At 39.3% G+C, this 23,027-nt stretch overlaps 1 protein-coding gene and 1 long non-coding RNA gene across 3 annotated transcripts in view; one reads left to right on the forward strand and one right to left on the reverse strand.

Annotated features, from left to right (window-relative positions):
- Nucleotides 1-12,552, forward strand: part of LOC120594973 (uncharacterized) — a 30,453-nt gene extending 17,901 nt beyond the window's left edge. The window contains exons 2-3 of the long non-coding RNA XR_005650750.1: nucleotides 5,702-5,754; nucleotides 9,309-12,552. This is a non-coding gene — a long non-coding RNA (uncharacterized LOC120594973). The remainder of the gene's footprint in view (nucleotides 1-5,701; nucleotides 5,755-9,308) is intronic.
- The window catches only part of KCNQ5 (potassium voltage-gated channel subfamily Q member 5), a 451,448-nt gene extending 435,678 nt beyond the window's left edge, over nucleotides 1-15,770 (reverse strand). Inside the window, exon 1 of one of the 2 annotated variants that reach the window (XM_039853208.1) lies at nucleotides 13,460-15,770. In XM_039853208.1, coding sequence (XP_039709142.1) covers nucleotides 13,460-13,863 — 404 coding nt within the window. In that variant the 5' untranslated portion in view covers nucleotides 13,864-15,770. The remainder of the gene's footprint in view (nucleotides 1-13,459) is intronic. The other variant, XM_039853207.1, reaches the window with a different exon arrangement.
- Nucleotides 15,771-23,027: the final 7,257 nt, after the last annotated feature.

A 23,027-nucleotide genomic window follows, 5' to 3' on the forward strand; every position in this document is an offset into this window, starting at 1 on the left:
CATTGGTAAGTAAAGACCCTCTGTCTTTCCCAAAGCCCAAACAGGTTACACATCCACACGTGCACCCCATCTCTTCCTGAAACAGCATTAAGCAACTTCTGCTTGGTCACAGTTACATTTGCTTGAAACCTTGAAAGCTTTGATTCTTTGATCTCTTTTGCCTACCAGATGCTAATCAAGACTAAGAAATCCAATTCTCCCTTTGAATTCTCTCCTCTTTTCCCTTCACATCCCCCGAGCTAAAACTCTGGGCCAGGCCCTCGTTGTCTATGTTGCTACACCATGTCCAGACACTTATTCTGGAGTAACCGCTAACTTTACATGTTGCTCTTAAAGCAACTATTTAAACACACACACACACACACACACACACACACACACACACACACACACACATAGATTTATTATGAATAGATCATTTAAATATAATATGTGCTTTGGAAATCTATATTAAGATTGCAATGTGGAAAGGGACTTTGGACCAACAACAAACCAAAAGAAAAAAAAAAGCAAGTAATTGCCTTTTACCTTTTTTGGAGGAAAAAGGAAGATCTTTCATTGATGATAACTATGAATTATGGTATCTACCCTCGGATTAGAGGAATATTCTGTTTTCTCCAGTATAATCTTATAGTTCCTTGACTATTCTTGTTTAAGGTTGTCTAGGCTACCTCATGTTAGTGCCATCAATAAACTTATTTTTATTATTCATTTCCTGCCTCGAAGCCTGGAATAAAACTCCATATCCATGAACTCTGGAAAACAGCTAAACCATATCATTATGTTTATCCCTTGGTGGATCTGAATTTAAAGAAACTTATCTTGCTTTTTTTCTGGGGTGAAAAAAAACTTGAATGCCAATTTGAATGTTCAAGCTTGGTAAATATGTTGCCCCTAAACAAAATGATTGTCATTTTTTCTAGTTGTCAAGGACTGCATGAGTAAGAACAGATGCCCCTTGGGTTCAGGATCCTATCTTGAAGGTTATAAATGGGTTCCCTCAAAGTCATTTATATTGCCATTTAACTTCTCCATTTGATAGAGCAAAACAAAATGACTATAGGATTTTATTATCTGGTATGGTAAATTTAAAACCAATTTAACCTCACTTTGTAATTCCCTAACCAGACTGCTTATCTACTAGAGAAATATATTTGAAGGATTAGGCTGTAGTCTCAAGGAGATGGATCAAGAACACCTTAAGGATCACGATGAACAAACATTCTTACACTTACTGACCTGACCTTCACTCTGAAGTGGCACTCTCTAGTTGAAGAAATGAGAAAGCCTGGAGAAAGTCAGTCAAAATCAAATGGGAAGTAGTGTTTCCAAAGTGTTCCAAGAACGTGGTACGTGGTGGGCACTCAAATATTGAATACATGAAAGAAAAAGAGAAAGAAAGCTAGAAAGAAAGCATATTATACCCATGAAAGCCTGGGTATAATATTTTCCTTCCCTGTATTGGAATTAAAAAGTTAACAATATGAGAAACTTAGAGTGCACACTGAAAATGAATAGGCATTTCATTTGATTAAAAAAAAACACACACTTTTAGTTCACATTATTGTTCGTAATCCATTTTAAGCAGAAAAAAAATAACATCTCCAAAGTATTATGAAGAAACATTAGTTTCTTTTCTATTTTTAAAAATACTTTGGAACAAATTAAACATACTCAGAATGTTTTATTAACTAGAACATTTAGTTTAACTAGTTTAATTACTACTCTTTGGAAATTACTATGATCAGGGGGAACTCCTGCGTTTGGTCTTTGTGTGGGAATGCCGTGAGCAGAACGCCCACCTGCACAGACAGCTGAACACTCAGCTCCAAAGTTTCCCAAGGGGTCAAGGGAACTGGCAATCAGCAGTGCTCTACATGGTGATCCTGCTTTACCTCGTAAGTCCCTTCAATAGGAGCAATAGCTAAATGCTGCTGGAGAAGGGCCAACCTTTGCTTTTATCCTGTCAGTTCAGAGAGATGGTTTTTGTAGCTCAGTAAATAGTAAACTAATATCCTTCTGCAGTGAAAATTCCTGAAGAGAACAGGCTGCGTTTCATTTCTGTTCAGCTCTGTAGTTCCTACTCAGGGCCTTAGACATAGCGTGAGGTCAGGTTACTAAACAAACATTGAAGAATTATGTCCTAATTTCACAAATCAAAAAGCCGAGAAATGTTTCCAATGTCTCAAAACACAGGGAGCAGGATCTAAATTCTCAAAACCAATCCGTCTTAGATTCATTCAAGTGTGAGAGAAACAGGTTTAGAGAAATGGGAGCCCTAAACTTGATTCCCATTCTATAAAAGGTTATAGAAATAGCTTTCATGAGATCTATGCTTTGGAAAAATTTCCAGCTATGAAAAAATGCAGGTAGTTTTCTGTCTCACATGCTATACTATGACAACTTGCATTTTGAGACCATGCTTTAATCTCTCTGTTAAACAGAAAAACTACAGTTCTCTGCTGACAAATTATAGATTATTTCTTGGCTCACTGAGTAAAGAAACTCCTAATGATTATAACAGTCTATGTGATAAATATTTTTAAGTTAACTGCTATTTAACTATGTTACAAACATATTTGGACTTCTGTAATGTGCCTTTTTTAAAATAATAATTCCATCTAGAATAAAAATAATTTCTAATTTATTTCTCAACTATATGTAGTAGTCAATTTCCAAAAAAAATGGAAAGAACGATCTTTTAAAAATTATTCACTGAATATTTGAGTACTCCCAGATTTCAGGAATAATAGATATCAGAAAGCCTCAGAAAAATTTTAAGGCTTCGCTCCCTTATTTTCTAAGAAATCTGAGCGCAACTAAAACTCCAAGAAAAGTAGGGTTCTCTAAACCTCACATCTTTCTCAAGAGCCCTCTGTTAATTACTGCAGTGTGATATGTAAAATAGGTAGCCCAGTCTACACCTGCAGTGCACTTACGGAGCTCGTAAGCAATTATGGGGTCAATGCGTCTCTTGATTAAGAGCAGACAACTTTAAGAGGAAGAGAAATCAAATTATATATGGTAAAATAAATGAAGAGAAACACCTTTCCAGAAAGACAGATGCACAGAGAAGAAAAGAAAAAACAATAAGCTAAGAGTAATTTAATTCGGGGGAAGGAAAACAATGGGACAAATGGGAGAGAGAAAGCAAGAAATGTCCAGGAAAAAATGTATATGCGGGAGGGGAGAGAAAGAAGCATGAAAGATAAACAGAATGTATTTATATTAGTGTGAAGGAAACAAGAACATTTTATTTATTATTTTAAAGAAAGAAAATCTTATAAAATCAGTTTGGAGCAAATAGTTCTACATTCAGCCATTATGAAACAAATGAAGCAATTGCTGTTATTTTTTAATGAGTCATAGGTATTCTGCAATGAAAGTATAAATTAGAAATTTAATGTTCATAGAAAATGGTATTAAGAAGTTATACCAATTTAGACCCTCAAAACAAGTTGCTCCATAATTTCAACTAGGCAACTTAAGGAAATTCCTGTTTGGAAAAAAAAAAAGAGTTATGACATTCAAATAGTCCCTCTGGTAGCAATAAACTAGGTGAAGTTTGATTAAAAATAAAGAATGAAAATCTGGGCTTGATGCCATAAAAGATATAAAAGAAGAGGGTACTTCAGTTTCTTTAAACACAATTTTTTTGCAAAGGATTAGATATACAAGACAACGCAAGAATGTAATTAAGGGCTAAAATACATGGTCCAAATAACAAAAGTTATGGTAAGTAAATAAAAGTAAGGAAATAAGCCAGAGCTGCCAGGAAAAACTTTATAGAAAAATTAGATCTCAAGCTGGTTAGAATTTGAAGACAAACATTCCTAATATTATCAAGTTATACATAACTCTCTGATACAAGGTTATAAAGGATTTTAACTATCGTTCATTTTTTTCAACAAATATTTATTGTGTATATCCAGCAGATCCTCGAATAACACTGTTTTGTTCAATATAGATTCTCAGCCAAGGTCACTGTCTATGTGAAGTTTGCACACTCTCCCCACGTCTGTGTGGTTTTTCTCCGGGATACCAGTTTCCCCCTATATCTCAAAGATCTGCACATGAGGTGAACTGGCAAGTCTAAATTGTCTCAGTCTGAATGAGTTCTGGGTGCGTATGAGTGGCCCTGTGATGGAAGGGCATCCTTGCACCCTGAGCTGCCAGGATGGGGTCTGGCTATCTGAGACCTGGACAAGGAATAAGTGGGTTGAAAATAATTACCTTTCTTGTTTTTATTAATCTTTCTTAAATGTATATATAGCTCACATTTATTTCAATGGTTAATATTAGAAGTGTTTCAGGTCTTTATTTAGGAGTTTGGTGATGTTTCAATGACCAGAAATATGCCAATTTAACTTTTATTTATATCAATTATTATGGTAAAATTAGTTTCATTATACATTGTTTTGCTTAAAGTTGCAGTTTCCAAGAACCTATCATAAACATTAAGTGAGGACTTACTATATACTATGTTGCTAAGAGCAGTTTTTGTAATTATGCCATCCATCTGATAGGAGGGCCCCTGGGTGCACAGGTACCATCCACAATCAAGAAATAGTGGCTAAGAACAAGAAATAGTGGCTTGGCCAATCTGCCTTGGTTCAAAGCCTTATTCTGCCATTAACTCAGTGGTTAATATTGGACAGGTTATTGAACCTCCCGCTACCTCAGAATTCCAGTCTGTTAAAAGGAGATGATAAGACTAATAGTAGTACCTCTTAGGGCTATTCTGAGGATAAAAAGCATTAATGTGTATAAAGTATTGAGAACAATGTTCATCACATAATAATTGCAATGACTGTTGTTGGTGATAAAAAATTTTCTTTCCCACTCTCTGTATTTCATAGTTGATTATTTTTGAAACTCTGGATATCCTTGGTTTCCATGACTCCCTGACCATCTTTTTGTCTAGTGATTCCTTGCATCTTGCCGTCTATTTCGTTTTATTCACCTTTTCTTCTGCTTACTCCTTACATATTAGTTTTCTCCAGGTTTACATCCTTGAGCCTACTGCCCTCTCTCTTTACATGCTCTCCTCATGGATTTATCTCTTGTCTGTACTTTCAGGTATTTCAAAGTTTCATCTACAGCTGCTGGACATACATAGTTGGAAGTCTCACAGGCACTCAAAGCTCAGCATCTCCAAAGCTTCTCAACCTGTTATTCCACCTGTATTCTTGATCTCAGTTAATGGCCCCATTATCTAGCCAACCACCCAAACCAGAAGTCGAGAAATAACAAATCTGTTCCTCTTCCTCATCTCCCACATTCACTTATTTATTAATACATTTTGATTCTATCGTCACATTTTTTTCTTCATCTTCACTACCATAGCCCCAGTCTAAGTCCTAATTATATCTTGCTTAAGTTGGAACAAGAGTTTCAAAGTGGATCTCCTACCTCCAGTTTGTCCCCTCCAAGCCATTATTCAAAGCATAGTTGACAAAGTGATCAATCTAAAATGGAAATTCAATGACGTTTTTACGTGCCTAAACCCCACCTACCTCAAGGACTGCCTGTCACCCACAGGGTAAAATCCTAACCTTTAACATAGCAATACAGCCTTTTATCACATTATCTCCATTTTTCTCTCCATTTTTAATAACAGCCATCATGCTAAGTATAATTATATACACACATATATAATATTGTAATATCTTGATTTAATATTATTATTTTTATTTTACAGATTAAATAGATGATATTGGAAGCAACGTGTTCATAGTCATCAACTCAGTAAAGGTAAACTTGATAATTAAATTCAAATCTAATCATATTCCCTAGTGGAATTTCCTTGAAGTCAAGATCTACATCATTCCCTCTTTTGAATGTACATTAACTGCTACACATTTGGCTGCTAATTAAATATTAAACTCAATTGTCTGTTTAAAAAAAGAAAATTTATGACATGATTATTATAAAAGGTCATCTTGCCACTGACTGAAGAAGAAATAGAGATTCTAGAATTATCTCTCAGGAACTATAAATGGACATAACATACACTATGATTATGCTTATAAAAGATGTATCTCTTCATATATATTTAACTTTAAATATCTTTTAAATTATGATATAATCTCCATATTATCAAGAGTAACTTTAAGATTCCTTTTACTTTTAAATTGCATTTTATTCAAATATCTGATTTACTTTCAGAGAAACAAAAATAAGGTAAATGTAAATATTTGTACTAACAAGTTCTCTACTAAAGGATACAGTGTATGTATATGTTGTGTGTGTATTTGTGTGCATATGGAATATATGTGTGCATATATATAATACACATCTACATTTATATGTACGTAAAAGATATATGAAAAAAGTTCAAACTATTTTTAAGTTTAGAAATAGATGGCCACTAACATTTAACTTATTTTTGGACAAACTGATAACAAAGGATTGAAAGATCACCTGAAACTCTGAGACCCATCAAAGAATTTCAATAATTATGAAAAAATGCAGTTGTGTGGCCAATCTATCTTCTGAGTTGCAACCAAATAAACTTCGACAGAATACTTATAAATGGTTGAAGAAAAAGGAAATTAAAATGGAAACATCTACAAATCATTAAACGTAACTATGAGCTATGGCTGTTCAACAATTGGACTTTAAGTAGTTTCACACCCACTGGGTTAGGATAAAACATGCTCTGCTGGCATTTTCATCTGCCAAAATAGCCATTTGTAATTAAAAATTAAAATCAAAACCACTTTTTGCTGCTGGCTATCTTCCTTGTTTAGTGTTTCTTATATCAAGACTTCCTTTTATTTTGAAATATTCTTTTTTTAATGTTTTGTTTCTCTTAGGCCATAATAGTCCCAATACTAATATTTTAACACTTTCATCATTTTTAACTGTAATATGACCCTCAAATACTATAGTATTTTTTAAATTCTGAAAACAGATTGATTTGAAAAATATAGAGAGTATTTTCTGTTACTATATTAGCAGGCTATAAAGTAGTATAGCTTGTATAAGGCATCTTTACATTAAAGAAAATCAGTGATTTTTAAGGAATACAAGAGAAAAATAAAATGTAAAAATTAATTTCTATAGACACAGACAATTCAAAATAGAATATATATGTAAATAATAAAGTCATTCATCAGGTCTAATTGAGTCTTGACACAAGGATTGGCCCATAGAGTAAAATTCCATCTTCTACCAGGAAACCAGTAGTATATTTTGAAGATCTGGAGTATCAGTAAGTGAATCAGTCTGGGTCATCTACATGGCTTTGGGTGCTGGTGCTATAGCAGAGAACAAGATGGAGAAAGACCCTGCCTTTAAGGAATGGAGTAGAGATAGGCAATGAACAGCTTTCTCTTCCAAGCAGAGGAGTGATCATTCTATTTAACTCTTCAGAAGTACCACTTTGGCTACTATGTGACATATAGATCTCACCAGAAGTTAAGAGTAAAGTTAAACTGGCTAATTAGGAGGTGGCCCTGAAGCTAAGAGATAAGAAAGGAAAATGATAAAAAGATTGGCTCACTTCTTATAACAAATATTCCTTCTCTTTATGATAATATTTTAGTATCCTCCTATAGTATCCTCCATCATCTTGGTTGTATCACAGACCCTGTTGTGCCCATTTCACAGATAAAGATTTGGAGACCCAAAGGGGTGAAATGACTTCTTCCAAGCTAATTAGTGGAAAAATTGGGAGCAAAGAAATTGGTCTCCTACTTCTAGCCTCATTTCATTCTTCTCTTAAATGAATCATCAGTATCTTCCAAGAAAATCAAAATTACTTGGTAATTGATTCAGCACTGGTTCACTGTAATACTTCTCTATAGAAGACTTCCAAGGAAAAATATGTACTTTCTCATGAAGCAAACATTTATTGAGGGTGTACTGGGTACAAGGTATCTTGCTAGGTGCTTGGGATTCAGAGGTAAATAGGCGATTTTCTGTGTGGGTTGCTCACCTTTCTGTGGGAGACACAGACCATGTAGCACACAATAACAACACAGTGGAGCAAGCGCCATTATAATGACATTCTTAGAGTGCCATGGAACCTGAGACCGGACTACCTAAATCACTCTAGCAGTGGGGAGATGTGCCCAAGAGGAAGTGATCCTTAAATTGTGTTTTAAAGAAACCGTAGGAACTGGACAGCCAGCGTGAAAGAAGTGGGAAGAGTCCAAGAGAACAGCATGAGCAAAGGCACTGCAGAGAGACACAGGATGGTAAAGCTGGGGCTTAGGGTGTAAATTAGAGATGAGACAAGAAAGGTGGACAGAGGCCATGTCATGAAGAGTCTTGTGAGCTGTTCCAGGGAATGTGGAGTTAAACTACTGGCTCTACTTTCTGACCTCTTAACATCCTCAATCTACTTACATCACATTTGTGACCCTCACCATTACACTGATGTTGCTGTAGCAAAGGCCATCAGTGACCTCCTTCATGACCAATCCAATAAAATCTTACTTGCGTTCTCTAGACATTTCTACAGTACTGGAAACAGAAGACTACAAACTTCTTCTTTTGCTTTTGTGAAAATAAGGTCTCTTGGATTTTTCCTTGGCCTTCAGGTCACTTTGTCATATTTTCTGAGACTCTTACTCTTCCATTCACTATTTGACGTTATTATTTCCCAGACTCTGTCCTCTACCATCTCCTCATCTTACTCTGCATCTCTGGGCTATCTCATTTAATCTATTCATTGCTTTAATTCTCATGAAGTTGTTAGAAGCTTCCAAATATAAATATCTAATCTAGACATCTAGATTAAGCTCTAGACTTGTAAATGCATTCATTCATTCAAAAATATTTTGTCGAATGCTCTCTACATGCCGGAAATGGTTCTGGTTGAAAGAGACCGAGTGTACCTGGTTCATGATTGTTTTTATCACTTACAATCTCCATCTAAATGTCTTACAAACATTTGAAGCCCAACAAGTCCAAATCTGAACTCATTATATTGCCCTGCAAATGTGCCCCTCACTCTTTGTCCCATATATTAGTGGTTGGGGGTACTTCCATTCTCCATATCATCCAAGTCAGAATCATCCTTCTTACACTACACATTATACTGGTGAAAATAATCTGCCCAGTCTACCTACTTATCATTTCCCTACTTAAACTACTCCTTCTTGTCCCCATGGTTACTAAGTTCCTTAGGTAAGCATCTCTCATGGCCTTTCTAGAAAAGTCCATGACACATAATAGATAGTCAACAGACAATCATAGAATGAATTTATAAATAAAAGAATACAAGAATAAATGGAAAACTTGAACAATTGCTATCATCTTTTTACAGGCCATACATACTCCTTTCAATCTATTTACAGAGTCAATGAAGGACAAATCTTCCCCAAATTTGTATCTGATTACATCATTCCTTTGATGATAACCATTCAGTGACCACTATTGCCTACCCAATAAAGACTGGATTTCAGGGCCGGCATCTGAGGCCATCCAAGTACAGGTATGTATGCCTTTTGTTCTGCCCTCTTTTCATATGGCTCTCCTCACCCTGAAAATGCTTAACAGTACCTAGAATTACTATGTTGATTCATAATTCCACAGTTTTCTCTAACAGGATCACTCATTTTCCCCTGCTTTTCCCATCTGAAAATTAACTTACTCATTTGTCAAAACTCAGTTCATGCCTCGCTTCCTCTTTGAAGCCTGTGCTGACCTTTCTTCCTTCTTCTCTACTTCCTTCTCTTTTCCCATGAGACTTTGTATTTACCTCTGTAATAGCACCAATAACATCGTTTGACATTTGATCACAAGCTTGTAGTCATTCTATTGTGAAGTCTTTTCCCTCCTTGAGACTGGACACCACTGACTTGTTAATGGGGGATTAGCACATAATAGACACTCAAATGTTTGCAGATGGATAAATGAATGAATGAGTAGATGGTAAAGTATCATGGAAAGATCTTAATCAAGGGGATGATATGAAAAGGTTTACATTTTAGGGAGAGCACTATGATGTCAAAACAGAGCTGTAAGGCTTAGAACAGAAGCGAGATGATTAAGTAGGAGAATATTGCACATAATCCAATGGAGAGACATTGAGAAACAGAGATAGTGGCAGTCACAAATGAGAAAAGAGAATAGATTTGAAAAATTATTTATAAAGTGAATTTAATGAACATTTGAATGGCCAGCAGGAGCAAGTATGAAAAAAAATGAAAGCATCAAGGGTGACTTCCAGGTTCCTAGCTTGGGTGAATGGACTAGTTTTCCTAGTTTAAAATATCTATAAATTCCAATCCATGGCCTTACATCAGACAAAGATTCACTAGACAAAGTGATATGTTACATGTATCTGCCACACTGTTTCCCACACTAATCCCCAGAACCACATTTGCTGCAACAAAGCAAATTTATATATGGAACCGCATCATGTGTTCCTCAACCACCATTATTCTTCTAAACTTTTCCAAAAAAGAGGAGAAATTAAAAATAGACGAACAGCATTCAAAGAAATACGTCACCTCATATTTGAATAGCTTGTCTATGAACTGAAGAACAGTCGAAGAAAGGAAACAGAAAACCAGAAAACATAGCTGTCTGGCAAATCTAAAAGAACTGTAAGGGAACAAACACGGCTAATTTCCACTAATTTATAAAGACTGGCAGAAGGTATTTGAGGTAGGTCATATATTGTTCTTGTCAGCCATCTCATCAGTAGACTATGATACATACATTTGACACCACATTTTATACCATTAAAATACTGTTATAGTAATGATTCCTGCATATTTAACAAAAATTTTTCTTTACTTGAAACATAACTTTACACATACTTTTCTTGCTTCTTGGCAGTGAAAACATGGGTCTACCAAGTAAATCCATCCCTGAAGTACCTCATTAATCACAGTGCACTTGTTCTTGGCAAGAACCTTAATGCGCTACAAAAACTGTTATTAAAGTAAGATTTGGGGATTCCCAGGCTGGCAGGGAATTAGTTAGTTACATCCCTCTAGAAATTGTTTTCTTATAATTCCCTTTATTATTAATGATCTCGTTAGACTCACAGCTCAAAATAACTTTATTAATTTAATGTGTAAAATCCAGCTATTCTAAAGCTCACTTAAAATCATAAATAGCAATTGCCAAAGTGGCCTGTCCCCGAGGGTTGGCTATAGTTGCACGATCCTCCCAGAAAATGATACTATTCATTCTCTCTTTGTGTTAATGTGGACCTAGAACCCCTATCCAATTGCTCAAACATTACAATGTCAGACTCTAGAAATATATAACACAAAACTTCACATTAACATATTATATTGAAAAGTACATAATTAATTTCATATCTACCACTAAAGACATTGATAGACTGATTAAGACTGGTGAATTATCCAAACTTGAACACTTGAAAAAATCATTTGTCAATATTTAGAAATTCTGTAAGGCCATAGAAACCCATTAAACACAAACATATTGGGAGAAAAATGTTGCATTACAAGAACCCTCATTCAAGTTCAAGGGAAACACATAGGACATATAAAATATGAGCACTGGCCAAGTTTGTCTCTAACCCTCTCTGAATATACAATGCATAATTTATCAAAAAATTAGATGCCATAAATGGCATCATACTGTAAATTCAAAGCTATGAGTTTTTCGAACATACTCTTGTAAAATAATATCATTTTTTTTACAAGCATGTATTTGCTGCCAAAGTGAGCACAGATCATTATTGCTAAATGTTTTAGTAGATCTTGGCAAATCAAAATAATTTATTAGGCTCATTAGGTAAGAGGATTAATTATATATTAACTCAGAAGGGATGAACAGGAAAAGTATCAGTAGTGTTTCACTATGACTATCATTACAGTAACACATCTAAATCAATGTGAATCTTACATAAGTAAATAATAAAGTTATACCTTTTGATGTAATAATAATGCAACACAACTTTCTCCCTGTGTACATTGTGAGATGGAAAGTTGGCTGGAATAGTCTACCTAATGCTACATGTTCACATCAATCTGGGACTGTAAAATTTTCCAGACACCAGAGCCCCACAGATTGTAGACTCCACCAATTTCCTGACTCCTACGTGGTCAAATTCCAGGTTCACCTATTTACAAAACCAGCCCCTTCTCTGTTATTTCAAAAAATGGTTCTGGTGTTGTCAATCTTCCATCCTAGGTAAGAGCTACGTTTGAATGGCACACCTCATTTCTAAAAGAAACCTAGGCCATGTGTCAACACCAATTTACTGGGAAATAAGGAAAGTATCAGTGACTGTAACTTTCTCTACTGGTTTCCTAAGGCGTCTTTATGTTTCTTTTGAATATAAGAAGGCTGAAAAAAAAAAAAAGAAAAAAGAACTAAAGAGAGAAAAACGACAAAGAAGAAGAAAAAATAAAGAATTAGAGAGGGCATAATGGCATAAAAACTACCTTAAAATGTCGAGATAAACCTAACTCTAACAGGAGGCTGAATGAATGGACGTTGTGGGAAAAACAGTAGTAAACTCTAAAGCCACTGAAAGGTTTTAAATGCCTAAGGGAAAAATAAACATTTGCTTCTAATCATTTTCTCATTAAGTATTCTCTGCTAGATGGCGAAGGCTTATATGCTGCACAATAACTAATAGTAGCAGCATATGTATGCTATCAATCACACACACACACACACACACACACACACACATCCTTTGACTCAGCGCCACAAATGCCTACTTAACCCACTGTCTGATTCCTATCCTGGACGGCCCACTTGCGCATCTGCTATTGCACTTTGGCCGGGGCTTATGCGCCCCAGACTCCCCACTGCGCGGGAGCATCACCTCTCCCGGCCCTGCTCTAGACCTTGGCCATCTCTGTGGCAGGAAGGGCTACATGCACTGACAGATTTTCCGTTAATGGTGGCTGAGGTGGTGGCGAGGCGTGTTTCCGGGCGCACTTAAAAGCTGCTCTCCCCAACAAGCAGCAGCTCCCCCAGCTCCGCCCCCAAGACTGAGGACCCAGCCCTCTGTTTTTCCTCTCTCCACCCGGACCTACCCCACCATCACCTCCTAACCTCTCCAGTAAACTCTCACAAGCCTCATACCAGCGCACGTCCTCCCTTTGCATTTCCCAGCTCCCGGGCGCCCCGCTTGGTTGAAGTTTATGTATCTCGGAACCTAATCGCTCCCAATTATCCGCGCAGCTTAGGTCTCAACTCTGCCTGCCTGGCTCCCGCCTTTGGTGCCTAATGCTGCCGGACAGCTCTCTGGGTGTTCTCGGAGAGAAGGTTCAGTCTGTAGAGGTGGGAGAGGTGGGGCTGAGAGTGGTGGAAGGCTCTGTGAGGAAGATCATAAACACGTGCAAAGAAATAAAAGCCACCACGTGTGCGCGCGAGTGTGTGTGTGTTTGTGTGTGTGCACGCGCGCGCGCCGAGCCAGGGCGTGGGCGCAGAGCGCGTCCCAGGGGGCCAGGCACATCAGCCCCCGAAGCGGGCGTGGCGGGGGGCGCGTGGGGGCGCGGGTACTCACACGAACGCGTGGTATATGAACGCCCAGCCGCGGGGTCTCTCCAGCACGTTGTACAGGTAGTTCTGCACCCTCCGGTACTTGACGTTGCGCCGGCAGCTCTGGCTACTGGTGTACGAGAGCGGTTTCCCCAGCAGGCTCATCCGGGCCCCCTGCTTGCCCCGGCGGCTCTCCCTCAGGCCGCCGCTGCCGCCGCCGCCGCCGAGCGCGGCCGCGCGGGTGCCCAACAGTAGCAGGCCGTCGCCCCTGGCGGCCGCCGAGTTCAGCAGCACCCTGCCCCGGCCCGACTCCACATCCTTCATGCCGCTGCCCAGGCGCCCCCCGCCCGCCGCCGACGCCGCCGCTCCGCTCTTCACCCAGAGCCCGGCGGCGCCGCCCTCCTCTCCTCCCGCGTGGTGGCGGGGCATGGCATCACCACGGGCACCGCGAGGGGGGCGCCAGTGCCTGCGGCGGGGGCAGCGGCCTCATGCGCGCTGGCGGGTTTCAAGTAGGAAGCCGCGGTGGACCCCGCGCCCGCCCGCCCGCGACCTCGGAGTCGGGGGCGGGGACGCAAGCAGCTAGCAAACTGCCGGGGCTTCAAGGCGGGGGCGAACGGGGGTGTGCGGAGGAGGCAGAGGAGTCCTAATTTCTAGCAGCCGTTAGCTTCGAATTTGAAATCTGGACCTGTTTGGGGCGTCACTTTGAGAGGGTTTCTCTCGCTTCCTCTGATTCCCGTGGCTACCACTCCCTCCTTCCGAAGTGCCCCCAGGGCTGGAACAGGGAGTGCGGGCCGCTCCGAGGCGCGCTCCCACGCGCGCACCCCCAGCCCCAGGCTTCCCCTTTCTTCTCTCCCTTCACTCTCCACGCCCAGGCTGCGTCGGCCCCCCTCCCCGGGAGAGACAGGACTCGGAAGCCCCTCTCCGAGTTTGGTTTGGTTCTCTCTGGCGCTTTGGAGCTGTCCGGAGGGTTAAGTCTGCCTCGTGCCCTGAAAAGAAACTGGAGATGCAGGTCGCTGCTCTCTCCCGCGGCTACGCTGGCGCGCCAGGTCTTGCCATCCTTTCGCAAGGGGTGTGTGAGCGGGAACGGCCCTGCCCTGTCCTTCAGGTACCAACCAAATCCCAAGCCTGGGCGCGGGGTGGTGGTCCGGACAGTGGCTCTTGGGTCCCCGCACAGCTGTCGACTCCTTGGCAGTTCAGTGTGCAGACCCGCCGGACACGACTGCCAAGACAATGAGATGGGAACCGGGCATCTCCCCGCGGCTCACTCAAGCTTGCGGTCCGTGACTTTCCATCCCAGCTTCAGACAGCAGGCCCGCGAGTAACTGGCCATCCTTCCCAGCCTGGGGGTGGAGTATGGGGGGAGCGTAAAAACTCTCAAGCTGCTCCTCCGCGGTTAATGAGTCGCCTGGGGGACTCTGCCTGACAGCGGCGCGAAGCATGGCAGAACAACCCAGTTCCCTCCGTCAAGAAATTTCCATTTAAGTCTGAGAAAGTCATAAAACTGCGAAGTCTCGGCAGTTGTGGCGGCAGACCCAGCGTCTGGGAGAAAAATCCTAAAGGGTGGAGAGCCCAAGGACACCGGCTTCTCAGAGTCTCCACCCTACCCCTATATGCTGTAATGTACACCGTGAGAGATGTGTCGCAAGTTAAGACTGGCTGTGTCTCCCACCCCCTTTGACACTCGGGCGGCCCAAAGCCCGCGAGGAGGCCACAGTGCCTCCGGCTTCGGCCTCTGGCCTTCGGCAGCACTGTCTTATATAGCATAAGCAGTTAAAAACATCAGAGTCAGCGTGGAGAAACTGAAAGGAAGCCAGGCTTGGGAAATTCTTCCAACAGAGTGGACCCCTCGCCCTCGCCCCCGCCCCCCAAAATATGAAAGAAAACGATCATTAAGTTAAACCGAAGGAAGAACTAAGCTTCCACCACAAAACCATAGCATATCGCGGCAAGGTAGTGATTCCTTGTGCCTTATTTTTTCCAGAAGCCTAAAACCGAGGCAGTGCTAAGATAAAAAAGTCTTATTTCAGCTGTCTCCGCCTCTCAGAAATACTCTCCCAACTCCCTCCTGTGCACACACCCACGCCCGCGACAGCTCCTTTCTGCCTGTCAGTAGTTTATTTAATTGCGTTACTTTTACTTTTTATTGTTATTGCTGTTATTTTCGTGAAGCCCTCTTGCCAGCTCCTGGCTACTGGCAAGACCCTGCTTTCCTACCCTACTTTACCCCAAGCCTCTCGGTGGCGGGCACTAGCTTAGAGCCGCTCCAAGCATCTGGCAGCGGTGCCACGTGACTATTCGCCAAGCACCAATACCCAGAGTCACTCTCGCTTTCCCCTAATACACTTCACACCCACGCGCTGTGGAGGTGCAAGAGAGATTGCTCCGTGCCCAGCTATTCGAGGCAGATGCAGAGAGCACCCTGGAGCAAGCTCTCCAATCCTAAGGCTGCACGAGGGCCGTGGCAAGGGCTGGGGGGAGTTTGCTGTTGCTATATTTAGACTCCCCGCGGAGTTTCTGGGCAGGGAGTTTCAGGGCGAAAGATCTAGACTTAAACTGACTCGCGTGCACGCTTTAAACTTGAAAATCCTGGCTTTTCTGCAGGGAGGAAGAAAACCATTTCCTCTTAACCAAGAGATTTTCTTTCTTGGAAACACCACCACGGCTGCGTAGGTCAGGTCCCCTCCATCTCACTGGTGTGGCTGGGCCCAGAGTGCAGGCAGGAAGTCTCTGGAAGGCAGGACACCAACACGTTTTCCCCGGAAGAGATCCAGAAGCTTAATTACCCAGTGATTTTTTCCTGAGGGCGCAGCAATAATACAAGTGAAACCATGATGTTGATTGAGCTAATGTCATTAAACTTAAAAAAAAAAATCAGATCCAGTTATTAGTAGCGATTTAGAGCTGGGAAGGACCTTTGGGATCACCTCTTTTAGAGCAACCTCCAGATAGAGAGCCCAGAGGAGACCCTCCCAAGCATTGACAGGTAGTTAGTACGAGGGTTAGTAGGAACCCAGCAATCTCGCCTCACAGTTCAGTATGCCTTCCACCCAGAGGGCTGCATCTCCAACAGAGTAAGTATTTAAAAAGCACATGGCTTTGTTTTAGTGTCTCTGCCTCCTATCATTGGGAAAGAGGTGTTTAACTGCAAGCCCTATCCATCCTGCCCTTGCATGCTGGGGAAGGAAGGCCAAGTAAGGCTGCACAACCTCTCTCCTACCAAATTCTCTGTATGTACCTTGCTTTACTACCCACCAACTTCCCTCAAAAGGCAGGAATTAAGTGTGGGGGAAACAAAGTGTTGTGATTAAGCTTTTTCTGTTGTTGTGCCTTTGAATACAGGTGTTGCTAGGAAACTGCCTTTCATTCTTTTTGCTGAAATATTAAAACCCAAATATCAGAAGAGAGGGTGGGCATATTGGGCAAAGAATAAAACTATATAGTGTATATTCTGTGCATAATAATTACATTAGAGTATTATAAAGAGGTATAAAGGTAAAAGACAACCACCTTTTTAAAAGGCAAATATTTATTGTTAGTGTAGAGCCTGTGAGTTGATTGGCCTTCCCTATCCTTTGGAGATAGGTTTGCTTTCAACTGTTCATTCCCTACACATTGTGAGATACCTGCCTGAAATTCATGACCTTGGAAACTTTTATTCTCTGAAGTATACATGGAGATGGTTTCAATTGCAAATAGTTACTAGAAATATTTTATTTCAGTGTGTTTTCTATCCCATTATATTTTTCTTCTGAAGGATACTCTAACATACATAGTAATACCGAAAATTCTATACAAGAGCTAGAGATGCCTAAGAAAGACTTTTCAAGCAGAATAACTAGATCTGAGCTGGTTTCACAAAATGTCAGTGACCCTATTGCTCTCCTCCTTTCCTTCCTCTCTGTATCTCCCCTTTTTCCCATTTGCCCCAGCCCTACCATCTCAACACATCTTCTCATTAAGTTATGTTCATGTTTCTGATCAACTAGTGAGTAATATAAGTACCATTTTTAGTGAAGTGGGTGCACTGTGATCCACTGTGAAATTCCTGGGCTGATGAGAATGGCAATGATAAATAGAACTCTCAAACCTTAGAGCAAAAAGGAAATTTACTGATGAAGAAGTGGAAATCCATTGCCGGCTGCTGTTCAATGACTTGTTCAAGGCTCAGCTATTTGCCTTGTAGACCTAGAGACAGAAATGAAGTCTCCTAGCTCCTGAATAAATTACCCATTAAACTATGCCACCCTTTCCCTCAGCTTTTATTTCTTTCCTATCAGATTATAACCAAACCAATAAGTATAGCAACAATAATTGCATTTGTTAGGTATCTTATTATAACCATTGGTTCAGTAAACATATTTACCTCCTCTTATTATGTTAAATGTGTCAACATTGTGTAGCACAGTACCATTTTTAATCTATCAAGAATTCTTATTTGTAAGAGATATGATGCTAAATTTCTCAAGATGTTTGTCCAACAAGCAGAAATTAATCAGAGAACCCAGGGCAACATTAGAGATCATTTGAGCTTGGTCAGACTACATAAAGGTTCTAGTGCAATAGGGATCCCAGTGCTGCCCCATAAGGTAGATGAAACACAGGCCTTTCACAACAGCCTTTGCCCCAGGGATGCAGAATGAGTATAGGTATGAGTGTGAAGAGAGGCTGGTAGGGGAGCAGACAGCAGAAAAGAACTGAAAAGTTTTCACCATTTTCATTCCAGCAGCTATCAAAATTTATTCTCCTAAGAATTACTAAAATGATGTACTGATCACCATTGTCAAAACAAAATAATAGCAAGTACTTAACATATGTTGCTGTGCTCTAGGTATCGTGATTTCCAAGAATTATTTCACTTGATTCCGACAATAACTGGGCACTGTATTCAAATCCAGTTTATAGAGCAAGAAACTGAGCTGGGGACAATTTAATAATTTTTCAAAACTAATAAGTATTTGAGCCAAGGCTCAATGTTATAGATATTGAATGCAAAACAAAACAAAACCCACAAAAACAAAAACAAACCAGATTTTTAACACTAAATTATATTAACTTTTGAAATAAAAAAATGCTATTGTATGTTAGTGATCTTGACAGTTTCTCTTTCCAAAAGAGAAATATTGGAAAGTTTCTATTTGTTGTTTGAAAGTAAGATTTTAGGTTTTATTCTAAACGCAGAGATTTCAATATTCCTCTTCACTTTTTCTGCAGAAGGATTTCCCTGCAGATACTTTTTTTTGGTATTGAAAGTTTTAAAACAGTCTCAAATCTTTTAGTATCAATTTCTTGAAACTGTGTTTACATTTTGATATTTTTCCTAACTCTACCTTCAGTTTTATTCATAAAATCCTGTTTATTGTATTTGGCTATACCTGATTTCATTTTTTCTGACTCTATTTCAGACAACTACTTATACTTTCCTTTCTGGAAGTAGTTTGAAAACAATTATTTGATCTTTTTAAGATTCATATATTTAGAAACTGTGTGAAGAGGTTGCTACAGAAGGAAAATACCTCTCCTTTAAGCTAGTGTGCTGGAAAATTCTGTTATAATTATGTGCCCCCTAGTGGTATTGACATTTTACCTTTTTTTTTTTTTTCCAAAGGAATTAAAGCATCCTTTGTGAATCTCTCCAAAATTATTCATCACTTCAACAAGCAATCCTTAATCATCTGATGCTGTGCTAGCTGGAGGGTTTGAAGAGATGAAAAAACAGCCTTGATTCTTATCATGTTCATCAACTAGTCCGGGAGATGGATAGACGGGCAAGTAATTATGAGGTGGTGATGAGTTCACAGAGGTTTGCACAGGATGTTATGGGAAGCCACAGAAAGTTTCCCGAAGAGTGCAATAGCTGAGCTAAGTCTTGAGGAATAACTGGACTTTGCTGAAAACATGAGGGAAGGTATTCAAAGAGAAAACATTTGAAAAAATGTGAAGTCTCAAGAGCTGATCATTCTTTGAGCATGATCAGTAGTTGGATTCTCCTGGAGCCCAGGACACTTCTGAAGGTGTGAATGTGAGGAGGAGGGAGGAGGAGTAAGGCAGGGGCTCCATGGACAAATGTCTCAGAAAGTGCTTTAGATTTTATCATGAACTGAGAAGGGAGACAATCAGTTCCCCTTATTAAGCAAGAAACTGTATATATTCCTACTCCCACTTTCAGAAAAGCACTTGATATTAGTTCAGTTTAATGGGGAAAAAAACTGTGGATTGAGCACCTATGTGTGGTACACACTATTCCAAGCTGGGAGTTCAAAGATAAAGTGTCTGTGTTGGCGTTTAGTGATAGTTACTAATCTGTGGACAAAACTAAGCCCAACCTTTAGTTTTCAGGCATGAGTGGATTGTGGTATCATTCACTGAACTAGGAAAGACCATCTGGGGAGGCCATCTGGGGGAAGGAGAAGATGCTGACTTTGATTTTGTATTGAATTTGGCATGCCGGTTGAGACAGTCCAGTTGGATATATGGATCTGCAGCTCAAGAGGGAGCTAGGAATCCAAATTTGAGAATCATCAGCATATAAATGATATATGCTGATATATCATAAATATAGCATGGATGAAAATAATAAATTGGGATCAGATTACCTGGGATATCAAGCAAATTGGCTTAAAAAGGAAGAGGCATAGGGACCCAATCCTGGTATGCATGAGCATTTAGGGTATGGGAGAAGGAAAAAGAATAAAAGAATGGAAGGAGACTGAACTAGAGAAAGCTGAGTAACCACTGAGGATCATTGCCACAATAGCCAAAAAAGAAGCTTCACCAGGGAATGCTGGAAAGAAATCAAATGAGATAAGGATTTTGGATTTGGCAACAAAGAGGCCATTTGAAGAAGTTGTTTCTGTTTTTTTTTTTTTTTATCTTCTCCCAGAATTATAGAAATAGAAATCAGGTCATAGAGGACGGAGAAAGAATTTGATGATGAAGGCATGGAGACAGTGATTCCTGAAGGGTAGGAGAGGGGCAGCAGCAAGCAGAGGGTTTGGGTTCAGTGGCCATCACAGTTCCTCTCACAGATCCTGTGGCTGAGTCTGAGCAGGTGTTTGGACACCTGAGCTGCAGTTTCAACTGACAATATCTCACTGTCAGTTGTGAGATCTGAAACAATTTGAACAACTTCTACTTATTTTACTCAGTACTTTTATAGCATTTTAAACAAAAACTATCATTTTATTTCTAACAGTTCCAAAGAAGTTCAATTTAATAACTATACATTTCTCCTGTTTAGTTTTACCTGGAAGGAAGAAGTATGTCAGATAAATGATACCTTTTTGTTTGAATTTATTTATAATGAAAGGTTGAGAAATTGACCATATCATTCAGGAAAAAAAACAAAAAACAAAAACAGAATATATTTGGTAGAAAAATATATACAGTTTCTTGAATACCTGGAGTCTCTCAGGTTGGAAATTGGCCGGGGTGAGGGCATCTGAGTTCCTGGTGTTTTAATCAGAAATATGTTTTCCTTTTTTAAAATATGAGGCTTCTGAGTAAAATTATATTAGTAGAAAGGCTGTTAAAAGTGTTTTTGAAGACCAATGTTTGTGGGCTGCTTGGAGGACCACTTCCCAGCTTTTTAAGTCATGGCTACAAAATAGTAAGACTCATGGCCCATTGAGGCAAAAGGAGGAGGCCAATGACAGCTAGAGATGGTGGCTTGAGGGCTGGCCATCTTGAGGTATGCAGCACGGAGTCTGGGATGCTCTGGATTATGAAAAGGGTGAGGATCAAATGCTACAAAAAGACACTGGACCATTTGTAGGAATCTTGAAAGTAAAAAGAATTAATTTCTATGAGAAGCAAGTGTCCTGAAAACAGAGGGTAGGTAGGATTGTAACCAAATTGTATTTGTTTGTTTGTTTTTTTGCTACCATGATGCAAAGTTTTGATAAAGTGAAATAAAGGGACTATTACTTGGCATGTTTTCAAAGTTTTTTGTTTTGTTTTTTTGCTTGTTCTTTTGTATGTGAGAATGCAGCATATTGAGAAAAAGAAGAACAAAGTTGAAAACTGTTTTAAGGAAGATGATATTTCCTAATATGAACAGAAAGATTAAATGAGGAAGAATATCGCATTGGGTGATGAGAATCGAAAGTAGAGCAATAAGTACCAATAAATTGCTTTTAAACTGCTCAGGATTTAGAGTCAGACAAAAATATAAACTGTGGGACCCTGGTTCCTGGCTGAGTAACTGAATTTCTCTAGGTCTTCATTTCTTTCATGTTTAAAGTGGGGATGATAATATCCATATCACAGGGCTTCTGTGAGAATTAAATGAAAGTTTTTGTAAAGGTCTTAGAGTAGCTCTGACGCATAATTAGTTTTCTATAAATGCCAGATACTACTGCTAATGTTCACACATATCAAGATTTACCTTAGGTTCAATTTGTGATTTAGCCTGCAATTTAAAAATAATAGCCGGTTAATTTTCTGAAACATTAACTTCTGTACTTGTTAACATTTAACTAAAATTTAGCAAGCACATAAAAATTATAGAAATATGAGCTTGTAAAAAAATATGATTTTTATGGGTAAACCTTGAGATAACCCAGAAGTGAAACTTTAAATTTTGCAGGTGATAGATTTCAGGTGAACTATTTATGAAGTTTTAAATAAAATGAAAGCAAACATATCTGATAATATATTTGGCCATATATTCATTTATTATTTAATAATACTTTGTTAAAGGCTACTAGATATAATTAAACGAGGTAAACCTTGAGATATATATCTTGGGATATTATTATACTCCTAACAGCAATATTAAAATGGTAATAGTGTTTAATTCTTTCACTCTAAAATACATGGATATTTTAGATGTCTGGTGATGTGTTGAATTCGTCTCTCTAGAATATCTTTGAATGTATGATTTTTAAGTTTTTCTGGATGACATAGGTTTGAGAATTTCATGAAAGCCTTAGAAAAATGTCTGAAAAGCATACTTATAATTTTATGTACAATCGCAGTGGTTACAGACACTCTGAAACCTGGAGTGTATGGATTCCAGATTGCGAGTCTTTGGACTGTACCCTTAAAGGAATGGATTTTATAAGGATTCTCTGGAGACTATCTTCAGGATGCCTTGTATCGGACATAGGGAAATATTTGTAGTAGTAGGAATCTCCTCAACCTCCCTGAAATAGCCCATATGATTTCTCAAGCAGCAGTTAGAGATACCTTGATGTTGTTTATATAACGAGTCCAGAGTATTCCCAGGGCAGGAAGGTTTGTAGTCACCACAAAGCCCTTGAATTGGCAGAACTGAGATTTGGATCTCTGTGATGGATTGTTCTGTTAGAAGCGTCTATATGAATTCTTAAACTCTCATTACTTTCTTCCTATGGTATACTCTAGGAGCATATTTACTCAAAATAATGATATTTCTGTTCCAAATTATTTTTTCAGAGTTTGACTATTTTAAATCCAAAAGTCTGTGTGTGTGCGTGTGTATACAATAGCTTAATGTGCTTATATTTAAACACATATAAATATGTATTAATATAATTACAACCCAGTGCTTTAAAATATTGCCCACCAACATACAAACCACCATCTACTCATGCAATAAAAAGGAAGATTATGGG

This window comes from Pteropus medius, unplaced genomic scaffold, assembly GCF_902729225.1.
Source record: "Pteropus medius unplaced genomic scaffold, Ma_sr-lr_union100, whole genome shotgun sequence".
Classification (NCBI taxonomy): Eukaryota; Metazoa; Chordata; class Mammalia; order Chiroptera; family Pteropodidae; genus Pteropus; species Pteropus medius.